Source organism: Octopus sinensis, unplaced genomic scaffold, assembly GCF_006345805.1.
Source record: "Octopus sinensis unplaced genomic scaffold, ASM634580v1 Contig17518, whole genome shotgun sequence".
Taxonomy (NCBI): domain Eukaryota; kingdom Metazoa; phylum Mollusca; class Cephalopoda; order Octopoda; family Octopodidae; genus Octopus; species Octopus sinensis.
The window spans coordinates 11865-30000 of record NW_021835127.1 but is presented as its reverse complement, the minus strand read 5'-3'; the positions used below and the strand labels follow the sequence as shown (position 1 = coordinate 30000).

The 18136-nt window shown below is 36.9% G+C and overlaps 1 protein-coding gene across 1 annotated transcript in view; it reads left to right on the top strand.

Annotated features, from left to right (window-relative positions):
* Positions 1 to 17902, top strand: part of LOC115231129 (M-phase inducer phosphatase-like) — an 18540-nt gene extending 638 nt beyond the window's left edge. Inside the window, exon 2 of the mRNA XM_029801213.2 lies at positions 16702 to 17902. Within this exon, the coding sequence (XP_029657073.1) occupies positions 16705 to 17721 (1017 nt within the window). The 5' untranslated portion in view covers positions 16702 to 16704 and the 3' untranslated portion in view covers positions 17722 to 17902. The remainder of the gene's footprint in view (positions 1 to 16701) is intronic.
* Positions 17903 to 18136: the final 234 nt, after the last annotated feature.

Genomic DNA, 18136 nt, shown 5'->3' with positions numbered 1-18136 from the left:
ATACCCATCATGACTACCCGTCTGATAAGGGTGCACCAGGCACATGCATTACAACCATGTGTGCGCGACATGGTGATCTCATATCGAGATAAACAACGCAAGACCTTGCAGGTGGGGCCCAGTTATAATTTTCTTTAGGGCGTGCAGCCCATCCCGCTCAAAATAAGGGTTGTTTAGGGATGATAGACAAAATACCCATGGTTCTAAAGGTAAATAATCCAAACCTCGAAGAATTCCTCTCAACATATGGCTATGATGCTCCTCCATTACAGAGATGCACATATCGACAGTCACTAAGGGTCATGCTCAACTGCTTAAGGTCAAGTAACTGTGTGGTAGTGAGCAGAATATTTGTTGTAGCCCATCTTGTATACCAAGACAAAAAATTACATAACACTTCCAGTCAGTTAAGACCAGAAGCCCTGAGAGCCACTGCCTGTTACAGCATTAAGGCATTACTATTATTATTATTATTATTATTATTATTATTATTATTATTATTATTATTATTATTATTACTCTTTATTTGTTTCAGTCATTTGGCTGTGGCCATGCTGGAGCATGTTACGGGGATGTAAACACACCAGTATCGGTTGACAAGCGATGTTGAGGGGATAAACACAGACACATAAACATATACACACATAAAAATATACACACACATACATACATATATACATATATATACGCATATATATATACATATATACGACGGGCTTCTTTCAGTTTCCGCCTACCAAATCCACTCACAAGGCTTTGGTCGGCCCGAGGCTATAGCAGAAGACACTTGCCCAAGGTGCCACGCAGTGGGACTGAACCCGGAACCATGTGGTTCGCAAGCAAGCTACTTACAACACAGCCACTCCTACGCCTATTATTATTATTATTGTTGCTGTTGTTGTTGTTGTTATTATTATTATTATTATTATTATTATTATTATTATTATTATTATTATTATTATTATTATTATTATTATTAGTAAAGCTATTCAGAGTTCCGTTGTTGTTTGCTGATATTCGATTGCTAGATATCTTAACCAGATATCGTTACCAATTGCCTAGGAGCGTCAGGAGGTGCATGCAGCCCGTTGCAAACATTTAGCTTTATTCCAGTTTAATCTGGCATTCATTAGAAGCGACATTAATATCTGTTTTCCCATACACAACATATTTACAAAGATGTCGCTGTTCTACAAGAGAACAATATTCTGTTCATCTTGAAAAGGTACCCTGATAAGAGGCTTGTTTTGTAAACCGTTTCCTTTGTTTACGACTTTCAAAGCCACTACAATATCAGATATTCCTATTCAAAAAATACACCATTATACTCATCACTTTTATCTATAAATCTACTTATGCTGTGTTTTCATTAATATTGGTTATTATCATCATTATCATTATTCATTATTATTCTTTTTAACTGATGTTTTATTGGAACTCCGGAGTTTTGCATGCGTAGTATGCTTGCTTCGTATAGACTGCCTTTTCCATGGTATCTGTTCTTTTCAACAATATAATACTTTACTGACATTTCTGATCGTGCCAAGGAGACAAACCTTTTGTAACAGCTCTACTGGCCACTCTAATCCGATTTCTTTTATATTCTTCTTGGTGCCTTCTTGTACAGTACCCAATGATCCAACAATAATTAGCATTATCTTCACCTTCTTCATTTTGCATAGCCCAGCTATTTCGTACTTAAAAGGATTGTATATGTATATTTATATTATTATTATTATTATTATTATTATTATTATTATTAATAATAATAACAGAAGGGTAAGGGTCGATGGCCCTGGCCAGCAGAATGTGGCGTGGCGGAGAATAGACAAATCTCCGCGACGATACTAGCACTAGGCTTTGAAAATAAGTAATTCTTTCCCTTCATCCCCCTCCTCGGAACTTTCCACGAAGTAAATCCGCCCTTCCTGGGAAATTTCGAGGATATAATTCCTCCCCTACCCAGAAATTTCCAGGATATAATTCCTCCCCCTCGGAATTACCAGGAAGTAATTCTTTCCTTCCTCTCCCTCCTCGGAACTTTCCAGGAAGTAATTCATCCCCCTCCTCGGAACTTTCCAGGAAGTCATTCCTCCCCTCCGCTCTTCGGAACTTTCTAGAAAGTAATTCTTCCCACTCCTTGGAAAATTCCAGGATGCATTTCCTTACCCTCTTTGGAACTTTCCAGGAAGTAGTTCCTCCCATCCTCGGAACTTTCCAGGACGCAATCCCCCCCCTCATCGGAACTTTCCAGGGAGCAATTCCTACTCTTCCTCGGAACTGTGGTGTGGCGGACAACAGACAATTTTCCGCGACGATAGTATTCTCAGGCAACTCCAAGATAAAAGTGAACCTGAACAATCACAGTTCGCACTTGGAAATATTCCACGAGTTTCTCACGGAGTGTATGGCAGCCGAAACAAACGACTGCGCTGCTACTCATCCTCAACGTGAATCCGAGCATAGCACCGACTTGTTCCCGACGACAGGCGCTGAAATCAAAGTGTTTCTTTTGCTGCCTATTCTCATGGGCATCGTAAGAAAACCCACCCTCGGTTCCTATTGGAGTAGGAACCCTCAAACGGCGACACCGTTTTTCGCCGACACCATGCCACACGATCGTTTTTTCGCGCTACTGAATAACCTACACTTCAGCTCGGGAGTCAACACCGATGACAGGCTGCACAAACTTCGGCCAATTGTTGACGCAGTCGCAGACAATTTCAAAATTGTCTATTTACCTACGCAAGATATTTCCACAGACGAAAGTCTCTGGAAATTCAAGAGGCGGTTGTGATTCAGACAGTACAACCCTACAAAACGTGCGCGCTTTGGAATGAAAGTATATAAAGTTTGTCAGTCATCCGGTGTCGCATGTGGCTATACCTGGAACTATAAAATATATACTGGCGAGGACAGGGACAGGGTCACGGAGGTTCTAGCATCAGCTAATGTCGTCATGTCATTGAATGACGAACTGCTAGACAGGGAGTATAACTGGTTTTCCAGTCCCGACTTGTTTCAGCAGCTACAGGCCAGAACAAACGCCTGTGGGACGGTCCGCGCTTTCAGGAGGAACATGCCCCACGATCTTCGAAAGCCGAAACTTGAGAAAGGAGAATTTGCATACCGTTCGACAGACAGTGGTCTCCTGGCGTTGGTCTGGTGAGACAGAAAGTACGTTACCATACTGAGTACGATGCACTCTGCTGCAATGTCTGAAACTGGCAAACGGAATCGTACAGGGGTCCCCATAATAAAACCCAATATTCTACAGGACTACAACAGAGCAATGAGTGGGGTGGATAGATCCGATCAGCTGGCTACCAAGCACAAATCTTCACGATCTGTACAAAATATATTTTTGTACATTGTGGATATGGCACTCGTGAACGCACATCTGATCTGGCGAATGCTGGGTGGCCAAGCAACTGGACTCGCATTTCGCGAAGCTTTGATGAATGAAATTATCGAAGTTTCCGAGCTGCCCAACAACTGAACGCGTGGACGTCCTTACATCCGACCGACTCCAAACAGGCTCCTGAACCGACGAGGACATTTCGCGCGCTTCATACCGCCAACGGGAAAAAAGCAGAATCCGGCATGGAAATGTGTCGTATGCCCCCACACCACCGTAGGCGTGCAGCCAGATATCGTTGTCCGGTCTGTGATGTGTCCCTTTGCATATTACCGTGTTTTGAGTTGTACCACATGCAAACTATTTTCTGAACTTGAGCAGAATAACTCGTGCATATCATAATATGATAAATAGCTTCACAGAGTTCGATTTCATAAACCGGTAGACGCAAATGTACGACGCTATGTTATTGTAACGGTGAAGGTAAATAGACGCAAGCTCGTTGGCACTTGTGTGTTTCTGTGGCCTCATTGGATAAAAAAATACCGGAGCAGTGTCTCGCATTCTTCGGGTAATACCGGCATCAAGAGGTTTACGTTCTTTACGTTCTGAGTCCAAATTTCAACGAGGTCGACTTTGCCTTTCATCCTTTCAGGATCGATGAATTAAGTGCCAGTCAAGCACTAGGGTCCATGTAGTCGACTTGCCCCTCTAACAAACTTTCAGGTTTTATGACTTTAGTAGAAAGGATTATTATTATTGTTGTCGTCGTCGTCGTCATTATCATCATCATCATCATCATCCCCACCACCAATGTGCTTTGGCGTGAACGGACGTGTTGTCAGACTTCCGAGAAAACTGAATTGTTACCAAGTTTTACTAGGTGGATGTCTTCTCCGCATTTGAAATATTTACGATGTGTGAAAAATGGAGCGTCTAACACAATATCTGCAGTAGACAAAATGGCTTGTCTTTTAGACATTATCTTAGTTTAATTTTTTGTTATCAATTTTCATTATGGTGTCTTGTATTAGTAGGGCAATAAAAAGTGTTAACAAGAAAAGAAATAACTCGGTTGCAAAATAATATGTCAAAATAACGTTTCTATACACGAAAACGAGTTTAAAACAAGATAAAGAGAATTTAAGATATTAAAAAATTACAATGAATCAAATAAATATATTTGTAAGACCAGGCACTTATAACTTGGTACCTCTTTTACTCTTTTAGTTGCTTCAGTCATTTGACTGTGGCCATGCTGGAGCACCACCTTTAGTCGAGCAAATCGACCCCAAGACCTATTTTTTGTAAGCCAAGTACTCATTCTATCGGTCTCTTTTGTCGGACCACTAAGTTACATGGATGTAAACACACCAGTATCGGTTGTCAAGCGACGTTGGGAGGACAAACGCAGACACAATATATATATATATATATATATATATATATATATATATAATATATATATATATATTATATATATATATATATATATTATATATATATATATGCATATATACGAGGAAAATCTTTCAGTTTCCGTCTACCAAATGCACTCACCAGGCTTTGGTCGGCCCGAGGCTATAGTAGAAGACACTTCCCCAAGGTGCCACGCAGTGGGACTGAACCCGGAACCATGTGGTTGGTAAGCAAGCTACTTACCACACAGCCACTCCTACGCCTGAAAATTTTCGCGATGTAATCAAGACACTAGCAACAAAACAATAATACAAACTTGCACAGTAATAAAAGTACTCATAACATTTCCTTTGCTGACATCACACAGCAAAGAGCAGTTTAAGCTATGAATCGAATTCAGTCAAAGAAAGAGAGGTGTTAGTAATGTGATTATTTGCAGATAAAGATATGTGAAATTAGGGAGAAGTGTAAGGGGAAAGGTAGAAATGGAGGTAAATCATTGGAAAGGGGTCAGAAGGAGGAAAGAGGGAAAGCTAGAGACAATGATGGAGTGATATAGAAGAAGGAGATGACGAGTGATATTCTATAACATATTCTAGATTTTAAGGGCTTTTGAAGTTCGTTTAGATGATTAAAGGAGGGTAAAATTATAGGAAAACTATTAAATCCAGGAAGTAAATAAAGCAAAAAACGTATTAATAAAGAAATTCTGTCTAAAGATAATATTTATAACTCGGATTCTGCATTACTAAATAAACTTCAGTGATTCCCTGCAGATAATCTGGCTTACATCGGTCTACAAAAGATTACTTTTTATTTGACAAGATGAATTAACGAGAAATATTTCAGCGATAAAATATAACATTAGAATGAATAAATTCTTCGAAGCGAAATTATCATCATCATATTAAAAGACATAAAATGCAAGGAAAAAAATATATCATATATATATCATAAAGATATATATATATATATATGCATTTTAAATTTATGCGTATTGAAAGAATAAATAGATAACTCGACATTGAAGTCAAAGGTGAAAAATCAGGTAATGGTGAATTGGGATTTTAGATAATAAAAAATTATGATAAAGTAATTACACAGATAATCTTTATGGTAATTAGGTGGTTAAAAAAAGATAGAGAATAAAATTCATCGATCCTAAAGAAGTGCATAGAGATATAAATTGTTAAATAATTATCGGAAAATTTAAGTATGAGTTAAGTATGAGAGAAAGATCTTTAATAAATGAAAAATAACCATGAGGATAATAATAGGTGGAAGAGAAAAAGAAAAATCAAGTTGATAGACAGGGTAATAAACTGAAAAACAAAATGATAAACAAATGTAAACAAAACCTAGGGAATTTTTAGGACTAGTATGAATGTTGTAAAATTCAAGAGGTTTCCTGGAGCTAGTAAAAATAACATGTTGCATAAAAGGAACAAATAACCGAGTAAAGGAGCGTTTACCGATAAAAATATCAATAGAACTACTTTCAAATATAATGAAATTTATTTGAAAATAGATATAACAAAAAAAATTGTTTGAATGGAGGATGAGAGAGAGAGAGAGAAAGAAGTAAATGGAAGAAAGTAGACAAGTTATATATATGTGTGTGTGTGTGTGTGTGTGTGTGTGTGTGTGTGTGTGTGTGTGTGTGTGTGTGTGTGTGTGTGTGTGCGTGTGTGTGTGTGGAAAAAGTCGAGGTAGAAAATGCTAAAATAATTTTATAAAAAACATTTCAGTACCGGTTTCAGCCTTTGAGACCTTTTCAACTGTAAGTATGGAAAACAATTAAATTTTGGAAAAATTAGAAGAAAAGTTTTTTTTAAAAGAATATTTGCATAGTATTCAAATACAAGGGGTATTTTCCTTGTTTCTTCCTAGGAATAGAGGCAATTCAATTCTGGCTAGAGAATTACGCCAACGAACTCCCACATCGCATCGAAAAAGAATTTGTAATAGAATTCATCCTGGAAAATAACTATTTCCTCTTCAAAGACAACTTCTATCGACAAAAATCGGGGGCTGCGATGGGTACGAGAATGACCCCGTCCTTTGCTAACCTAGTCATAGAATATCTAGAAATTAGTATTTATCGTAAGGTTCTAGAAATATACGACAGCCCATTCTCCCTCTACATAGAAAATAACTGGAAGAGATACTTGGATGACTGTTTCATTCTTTGGCATGAAAATATAGAGAAACTTAAAGAATTCCGAGCACTTATAAATGGACTTGACTTAAACATTCAATTCACGATGGAATATAGCCATCAACAACTTCTCTTCCTCGACATCCTCATTAAGAAATCTAACAACGTAATAGAAACAGATATATATTATACGTTCAACTCAACAGGTAAAGGTTCAAATATGTTAAAGGTGAAAGTCTAAAAATAAGAAAACTAACATATTACTAGAAATAATGCGCTGAAATGTAAGGTGGACATACTTCAGTTCTAGTTAGTCAAAAGGGAAAATAAATTATTAAAGTAACAAATTATTCCCTATAATGAAATAGGGAATGAAATAGGGAACATCCTGTTGTTAGTAGGAAAAAGAGACTGCTGCACTAGAATTTAGTACAAATAAACAAACCAGTAAATAAATACCCGAAAGGAAATTAGCAAAATAAACAGGAAGTAGAAAAAAGTTTGTAAGGATTTGAATTAAAAATAGTATAATGTTTTACTCTCTTTTACTCTTTTACTCTCTTACTTGTTTCAGTCATTTGACTGCGGCCATGCTGGAGCACCGCCTTTAGTCGAGCACATCAACCCCAGGACTTATTCTTTGTAAGCCTAGTACTTATTCTATCGGTCTCTTTTATCGAACCGCTATGTTACGGGGACGTAGCACACCAGCATCGGTTGTCAAGCTATGTTGGGAGGACAAACACAGACACACAAACATATACACACACACACACACACACACACACACACACACACACATACATATATACATATATACGACGGGCTTCTTTCAGTTTCCGCCTACCAAATCCACTCACAAGGCTTTGGTCGGCCCGAGGCTATAGTAGAACACACTTGCCCAATATGCCACGCAGTGGGACTGAACCCGGAACCATGTGTTTGATAAGCAAGCTACTTACCACACAGCCACTCCTCCGAGTGTTGGAAGCTCTTCCCATATTTGAAAAATTAATATACCACAAAACAAAGATTAAGCAAAAAGGATGAAAACGCAAATGAGGAAGTGTGTTTGGTTTAAGTGCGTACTAAAAGTACTGATTCAAAGTTGAAGGCGATATTTTCAATGAAGAAAATTTTCTCATTAAAATCAATTCTGGGCAGGCATTCTTGTAGTAAAGTGCTGCTTCATTAAATATTTGCCTGTTGGCAGAGAATTTTGAGATAGAAAACAAAATATTCTTATAGAAATTATAATATTCTTGTGGTCGATAGAAAGTTTATGAATTTAGTTTAGTGATTTGTTCGATTTTATGAAAGGGTGTCTAAGGGCAGTGAAAAGTCAATTTTGTGTGACTTGGTTTCAGTAGTTGCTGATAGTCTAAGTCCTTTTAAGAATGAAAGTTTTTTCTAATTCTTTTACACTGCTATAGTTTGAAACTAGCAGTATCGCCCGGCGTTGCTCGGGTTTGTTTCGACCCTTTAGAATTGGAATTTAATAAAATAAAAATTTTGCACTATGTCGCTTGTTATTCTCTTTAACTGAACATTTTTCCTGTTGAAATACACCGAAAAATAGCGACACAGCAGTGAAAAAATCGTAAAAAATAGGAATTTTCATAGAAAAAAAGTACCTTTTTGATGTAAATAATTTTTGGTGTTAACATGGTTCGATTTGAATTTTATCTTCTACGGAATGAAGAGCAAGCCTTCTTCTATCATACTCTCAATTTTGGTCAACTTGCGCCACAGGGTCTTGGAGGAGATAGTGTTAGTTGAAGGCTACCAAACCTTATACACACAGACAACTTCAGCTTTATATAGAGAGAGATTAAAGAACTATAGCAGGACGCTATCTCAAGAAAGACCACTTTCTAAGAATATTAACTTGGATTTAAGACCGTAAATAATTTCATTCTGTCAAAATTTACTTTTCTAGTACAATTTTATTGCAGTGCTTCAGATTACTTATGTTACGGATGATAGTGTTTAGAGATGCGTTTGTGTGTATGTGTTCGTGTATATGTTGGTGTACGTGTGTGTGTGTGTTTGTGTTTGTGTATGTGTGTGTATACTTATATTTGCTAGTATGATGCAAGGTGAAGAGGAGTGTAAGAGGAGAGGTATAAATGGAGGTAAATCTGGAGAGGTATCAAAAGGAGAAAGGAGGGAAAGTTAGAGACAATGGTGATGTACTGTGGAAGAGGGAGGTGACGGGTGATATACTATAACGCATACTAGATTTCAAGGGCTTTTGAAGTTCGTTTACACGATTAAAAGACCATAAAATATAGGGAAACTATTAAAACCAGGAAATATAGAAATCCTGTCTGTAATATTTATAACTCGGATTCTGCATCGCCAAATAAACTTCAGTGATTCCCTGCAGATAATCTGGCTTACATCAGTTTACAAAAGATTACTTTTTATTTGACAAGATGAATTAAAGAGAAATATTTCAGCGATGAAATATAATATAACGAATGAATATATATTCTTAGAAGAGAAATCATCAGCGATTAATCCAGTAACATCACCAAGCCTGTTTGGCGAGTAGGGTGGTTTCTGAGTCTTTTACAGAATGAAAATCAGGTTGCACCAAACAGTGGATGGGCTTAGGATAGTTAAGGGTTTTGTCCAAGGAGTTAGACAGTTTGGTTTAGTACTCAGTGGCACATTAGGCCGACCAGGACGAGTTACATTTTCAGCTGTAGCGAAAAGAACTAACCCAGGAGATGGAGAACTCGAGTTGAAAAGCTTAAGATGTGCTTATCATTGAGTTTGTGGCAAACATTTGCGCCGGCTCTCTGCTATCAATACTTCTAAAAAGTGTGCAGACCCTACATAAGATTTCATCACTGGAAATTAATCATTTGTGTGGGCGGTCTAACACTGGATGTTGGACCCTCATACATGGAAACCAAGAACTTAGACCGTTCTGTCTGTGTGTGTGTGTCTTCTAGAATCTAGGGCATCTTCCATCCGATTGTGCTCAAATCTGATATGTAGATACCGACAGTATCAGGGCGTGTATAAGTCTTGAAAAAATTACAAAAATCGATTCCAGGTGAGAATGATCGATAAAGCATATTTGTGTGAATAAAATCGTTTTTCTTTGGAATAGAAAAAAAAGTATATCTTTATTTCTTCTTTTGCTTTAGGTAAAATCAGTGTTTCTCAGAGGGGAGGCCTATGGGACGGTCGGACAAGTTTCTTTTTTTAGAAACTTTGGTTTAAATGTTTAACAACTCAGCACCATCCATTGGACGGGAGGCGTTTTACTCGTATATATATATATATATATATATATACGGAAGCGTACGTTTGTCTATATTATGTTTGACTTACAAACACATACTTGAAAGGTTTGCCATATCACTTTAAATATGGTAATAAATAGGATTCGTTTATATCTGTTGTGGTTAGGCTTTTATTTCAAAGCGGAAATTACATCAGTCCGCTGGTACACATTAGCTGGAATATGAAGTATGTCTATACAAGTTAAATTCTGTTCATTATAATATTAATATATGCGCCTGTGTGCGTGTGTGTGCGTGTGTGCGTGTTTTATTGTTTGCATGCTTGAGAATATATTTTCATATATATATATATATATATATATATATATGAATGTATACATATATGCATATGACTTTATGTAAAGCGAGAAAAAGGAAGTGGGGCTCATAAATAGTTTCCCAGACAAAAAGTGTATTCAATATTTTAAAACCACCACATCCTCGTTTATAAAAGAGAGAAGCGAGTGAAAGATAGAGGAAACGAAATAGAGAAAGTGAAAGATAAATGCCGGAATTGCATGATTTCAGCAGCTATTCTGCACGCATTTCGTTCAAACCAACGCAAACAGTAAAACATGTTTACTTTTCTCATGTATAGATTTGTAAACAGACTCACTGGTTTACAGATATACTATGTTCATTGATTCAGTACCATTTATTGACTACACAAATGTAAAATATAACACACACGCTACTCTGTTCTATTAGCATGCATTAATACAATTGTTTTGATTTTCTTTCGATTTATTTTTCACAGAAAAAAAAATACTAACACTATAATCTGCACACAATAATCTTTAGAATAGAATATTTTCAAATCAACTCGCTCTCCAGTTGCCTTCCATCAAATATTTCGTCTGTCTGCATACAATGTATAACAATATATTTGAGTACTACTATATATATATATATGTATATATATATATATATATTATATATATATATATATATGTGTGTGTGTGTGTGTGTGTGTGTGTGTGTGTGTGTGTGGTGTGTGTGTGTGTGTGTGTGTGTGTGTGTGCGTGCGTGTATGTATGTATTATGTATATGTATATGATTATATATATATATTTTTGGTTGTCCGGAAAGTTCTCAGCGTTTTTAAGCTAAATCTTTTGACGCTTCATTAAACACACCTGAAACGTATCACTGTAAAAACTTTGGCACTGCTTAAAATGATAGTGCACCTCTTCTTTGTTCCTGACTTAAAATATATCTATCTTTCATTCCGCTTACCCTTTATTGATATTTGAGTGATAACCAAAAATTTCGTATTCGCGTTGTAATGGTTTTCTTTTTTAAAAAAAAGGAGAAAATACTGCGAAAGCTTGCAGAAACATTTTACTCTTTTACTTGTTTCAGTCATTTGACAGCGGCCATGCTGGAGCATCACCTTTCGTCGAGCCAATCGACCCTAGGACTTATTCTTTAGATGCCTAGTACTTAATCTATCAGCCTCTTTTGCCGAACCGCTAAGTTACGGGGACGTAAGCACACCAGCATCGGTTGTCAAGCGATGTTGGGCAGACAAACATAGACACACAAACATATACACGCACTTGCATATATATATATGTATGGATGTGTATATATATATACATATATATGACGGGATTCTTTCAGTTTCCGTCTACCAAATCCACTCACCAGGCTTTGGTCGGCCCGAGGCTATAGTAGAAGACACTTGCCACGCAGTGGGAATGAACCCGGAACCATGCAGTTGGTAAGCAAGCTACTTACCACACAATTTGTAAATTTTATGGTGATGATGCTGTAGGTGAATTAACTGTTTAAAACGAGAGTGTTTAACTGGGAAGATGACAATCGCAGTGGAAGACCTTCCAAATTGGATGAAGATATTTTGAAGGCAAAAATTTGAAAACTTGCAGAGTAGTTGGAAGTTTCTAAAACTACGGCTCATAAACACCTAGTGTAGCTAGGATACATTTCTCGCTATAATGTATGGGCCCCTCACAAACACTCAGAAAAGTATTGCTTAGACCGGTATTCCGTTTGTGATATGCTTTTGAAAGGGAATGAAAGCATGCCTTCTTTGAAACATCTTGTGACTGGAGATGAAAACTGGATTGAGTACGAAAACATAATGCGAAAAAGATCCTGGAGTTTGCGTAAGGATCCAACAAAACAGCAATCAAACACGAATATCCATGCCAAAATGCTATGCTTTGTGCGCATAACTTAACTGGATCTCATTCGAAACCCAAACAGTGACATGAGATTATCACAACATTATTTATTATGAGCTTCTTTCACAAAACCACACCGTTAATTCTAATGTGTACTGTCGACAGCTGGCTAGTTTGAATATAAAAATAAGAACTGAGGCCGGAGATTACCAAGAGGAAAGGAGTAGTATTCCAACACGACAATGCCCGATCATATGTGTCTTTGGCAACCCGAACAAAGTTACATGAACTTGGCCGGAATCATTTACAGCATCCACCATATTCTCCTGATATTGCGGCGTCCGACTACCGCTTGTTTATGTCTCTACTGAACTAATTGCAAGGAAATGCGTTTAACGATTTTTTCTTGCGTCCTTTTCAAGACTAGCCAGGCTCATGGGCCCGGTTTCCCGGTTTCTGTGGCGTATGTGTTCCCCCCAGCTGAACGGGACGCCAGTCCATCGCAACGTTACTCAAGAAACAAGAAGAAAGAGTGAAAGAAACTTGGGGCGAATGAGTACAACAGGGGTCGCCACCACCCCCTGCCGGAGCCTCGTGGAGATTTTTAGGCGTTTTCGCTCAATAAACACACACAACGCCCGGTCTGGGAATCGAAACCGCGATCCTTCGACCGCGAGTCCGCTGCCCAGACCACTGGACCATTGCGCCCCATTTAACGATTTAGATGGAGTCAAATGCACTTTGGTAACTTCTTTCTTCACAACCAGCCAAGTTTTATGCTGATGGAATATTTAAACTGCCTCATAGATGGGCAAAGGCCATCAATAATAATGGAAATTATTTCATCCAATAAAATCGAAAGGTCAATTATTTTATATCAATTTTGCATATTAAAAAACGGTCAAAACTTTCCGGACAACAATGTGTGTTTGTAGTGCAGGTATGTATGTATATACATATATATATATATATATATATATATATATATATATATATATATATTATATATATATATTATATATATATGTATGTATGTATATATATGTATATATGATATATATATATATATTATATATATATATATAATATATATATATATATATATATGTATATATATTGGTGCCAAAGTAATTCATTTTATCTCGGCTTTCATCATTAATATTATAATTGGAAATGAATTGAAGAGAGAGCGGTAGATTATCAGCGGATTAGAAGTCGGAAAAATGATTGACAGGATTTCGTTTAGTTCTATGATTTGAGATTATATCCCATTGAGACCAACTTTGCCTTCCATCTTATCAGAATCCATAAAATATAATTGATAAAATTAAGACGGCGAGCTGGCAGAAACGTTAGCACGCCGGGCGAAATGCGTAGCCGTATTTCGTCTGCCGCTACGTTCTGAGTTCAAATTCCGCCGTGGTTGACTTTACCTTTCATCCTTTCAGGATCGATTAAATAAGTACCAGTTACGCACTAGGGTCGATATAATCGACTTAATCCGTTTGTCTGTCCTTGTTTGTCCTCTCTGTGTTTAGCCCCTTGTGGGTAGTAAAGAAATAAATAGGGTATTTCGTCTGCCGTTACGTTCTGAGTTCAAATTCCGCCGAGATCGACTTTGCCTTTCATCATTTCGGGGTCGATAAATTAAGTACCAGTTACACGCTTGGGTCGATGTAATCGACTTAATCCCTTTGTCTGTCCTTGTTTGTCCCCTCTATGTTTAGCCCCTTGTGGGCAATAAAGAAATAATAAAATATAGTACCAGTCAAGTCGATGGTATTGCTTATCCCTCCTCTTAAAATTGCTGCCCTTGTACAACGAATCGAAGAGGAGAGAGAGAGAGAGAGAGAGCGAGAAGAGAGAGGAGGGGAGAGAGACAGAAGACAGACAGACAAACAGACAGATAGACATGGATGGAGGGTGAGCGAGAGGGCATCTATGCTATCACTCGATCTGCTATAACTACCAGTCAAACTCCAATACAGTTATTCTCTCGCGTTTTAATGAAGAAGAACGCCATATTAGATATTCAAGTCCGAGATCACTCCTAAAAAAAATTATCATCATCATCAATATAATTAATATCATTTTCATCATTATCATTACTCGCTCCATTAGCACCAACATCATAATCATCACAATCGTTTTTATCATCATCATAATCATCACAATCGTTTTTATCATCACCACCATCATCATCATCATCATCATCCTCACCGCCACCACCATCACCATCGTCACACCCACCATCACCACCAGTATCATCATCAACAACATGGCTACCATATATCCTACTATCAGAACCAACTTTATCATCATCATCATCATCATCATCATAAACATCATCATATATCATCATCATCATCATCATCATCATCTTTCTCATCATCAGTGGCTCTGCGAACTTCTTTTAATATTTCTTTATATTTTCAAGATTTTTCCATACAGTATAATTCCTGTTTCATACATAATGGAGATGAAAGAAAATATGAAAATAAAAATAAAAATAATAATAATAATAATAATAATAATAATAATTATAATAATAATAATAATAATAATAATAATAATAATAATAATAATAATAATAATAATAAAACGTTAGCCATTACCATGAAACTAAAATTGATACACCCTTCCACACCACCCACATAATATTAGAATGGTTCTTGGAGAACATACTTCAAGAGATAATCAATATTTATTTTCATTTCGTTTCTTTCTGTCTATTTTTTATGTGTATGTGTTCATACATACACACACACACACATATTTATATATATATATATGTGCACATATATATATATATATAATATATATATATATATATATATATATATATACATATATATATATGTATATATATACATATGTATATATATATATGTATATACATATATATTATATAATATTATATATATAATATATATGTATATATATATGTGTATACATATGTATGTACGTCTACACATGTATGTATATGTGCCTCTGTGTGGGGGCTTACATATGTGTGTTGGACTATTTGTATTTGTGTATGTGATTTTAAAAAGATGATTTTAGTGTTTCCATGACAACTATCTATTCGATCAAACGAAGCGATGGAATAAATATAATTTATTATTTTAGTTCCAAGTTAACACACACACATACACACATGCACACAGAGAAACACTCACACACATACAGGCAGACACACTCACTTGCACGCACAAGAACATACGTACCTACACATACATAGATATATGTGTGTCCGTGTAGGTGTCCGTGTATATATATACACACATATATACATATATATATATACATATATATATATGTGCACATATATATATATATATATATATATATATATATATTATATATATATATATACATGTGTGCGCGCGAGTATCGCTATTATAATTAAATAATATAATCAGGGGAGGACCAGCGCCGATGACCTTTTGGGGTTTTACTCAGATGTTTCAATCGCTGCCCCTTAATGTTTTAGTTTAATCATCCATGGATCGATGCCGTAGTAAAGTATTTGGGCTTCTGGGAAATCCGGGTCATCTACACTGCTCTACATGAATTAGGCGCCATATTGAATCCAGTGTTTGCAGAATGAGAATCAAGACGATGAGTGAAATACGTTTTTTCTCACTTCTCAAACCGTCCTTGTTACCATGGTTTCATTATCGTTCTTCTTTTAGATTTTGTTTCTTCTATCCCAGAAACTACAATTTTCTAGAACTGCAATCTCCTCCACCTCACTGTTTCTCTTGCTTCTTACGATTTCTCAGTATTTGTCTTAATATTTGGCGGCGAGCCGATAGAATCGTTACCGCGCCGGACTAAATGCTTATCAGCATTTCGTCCGTCTTCCCATTATGAGTTCAAACTCCGCCGAGGTCGACTCTGCCTTTCATCCATTTCGTGGTCGATAAAATAAGCACCAGCTGAGCACTTGGATCGATTTAATCGACTTGGTCCCTCCCCCAAAATTGCTGGACTTCTACCAAAATTTGAAACCAAATATTTGTCTTGAATGACTGAAAATGACGGGTGTTTTTAGGGTCCCCCTGTAATCTTAGTAGTTTCTGCTGTCGTTCTTCTTTAGCCCCAGCTTCACGGTCTTGATTGAGCTGACCTATGATGAACAATGTCCCAGGCATGATGACCATTTCCCCCCATCATTTTTGGGGTGCTATGTGTAAGGGACATATAACGTGAAATTATTTTGTTAACGAAGATGCAACGTTAGTGTGAAAAACATGACAACTTGTATTAATTTGTTGTATTTGTTATCTTAATTCGTTTTTCTTCTTTCTGTTTCAGACAATGCATAGCTGGATTGCAGCTTCAATGTCACCATCCCATAGCAGACGACGGGAAAAGGATACTAAACGCCATAACCATCATCATCATACCGGTGTACGTGAAAAGCCACACGGGGCCGAAAGCCTCGATCCTGAACTGCTGTGTAAAATCCTGCATACTAATATCAGTAAGGACAACCATAAAGAGCATGGCAGACCCAGTTCTCTATTGTCCCCAAGTTATAATACCCTATCAAAATCTTGCGACGATATGACCAAATGCGATGACAGCCCACAACCAGTTGAAACTATTATCCATGATAAGAAATATATTGGTTTGGTGCCGGCCGCTTATGTAAATCGAAGCAAGTCACATAACGATATCATTATCCAGCGACGGCTTGTTACCCCAAAAGATTCGAAATCCGCTTCCCCAACTCCATTACCTTCGGCCTATATGGAAGAACGTTACGTGATTCGCATCCGAAAAGGACCGCACCATTCACACAAAATGCATAAATCTCATTCGGGTTATCTGAAACCCAAGACTGAGCTTTCCCGATCCTACAGTGCGCATAACTTAACTGGATCTCATTCGAAACCCAAACAGCGACATGAGATTATCACAACATTTGGTTTGTCCCCAGATTCACCGCCGTCAAGTCAAGAAATCTCGCCAGAGACAAGCACTGAAAGACAAACACCAACAGATAACCAAAACTCAAGCAGTCATGTTGAGAGAACTCCGTCCGAAGAGCATGACGAGCAAAACAACCACAAAAATAACAATAATAACAACAACACCAACAACAACAGAGAAAGTCATCACGGAAAAAATAGTCTACACCACAAACTTTTCCTGAACTTACCAGTTCCAGAGAGAAGGCATAGTTATGTCGGCGGGCAGACGGCTTACAGTGCCAAATCGAAATCACCAACAGCTAGAAAATCAGAGAGCGGTCATTCTCTGTTGAGCGTGGAAACCATAAAAGCTCTTGTCACTCCTCATGGCAAGAAACACCACAGAGATATGAAATAACGGACTCGAGAATCGGATGATTGATAAAAACGACTAAAACAGCGGGAAAATATAGACCTCACTCAACAATATTATAAACATTCACGTAAAAGTATATAGAAATAGGAAATGAACAAACCGATTATGTACGTATTGTATACATACATATAAATACATACATACCTACGTATATATATATATATATATATATATATATATATATATTCTATGATATATATATATATATAGGCAAATACATTCGTACGTATAAGCATGCATTCAAATAACGCACTCGCACACGCGTAACTATGTATATGTATGTATTTATATATGCATCTATGTTTCTATGTATGTACATATGTATATGTCCCTATATGCATCAAATATAATATCATATATAACTGAAAGTATATATACATACATACAGACGTTTCTA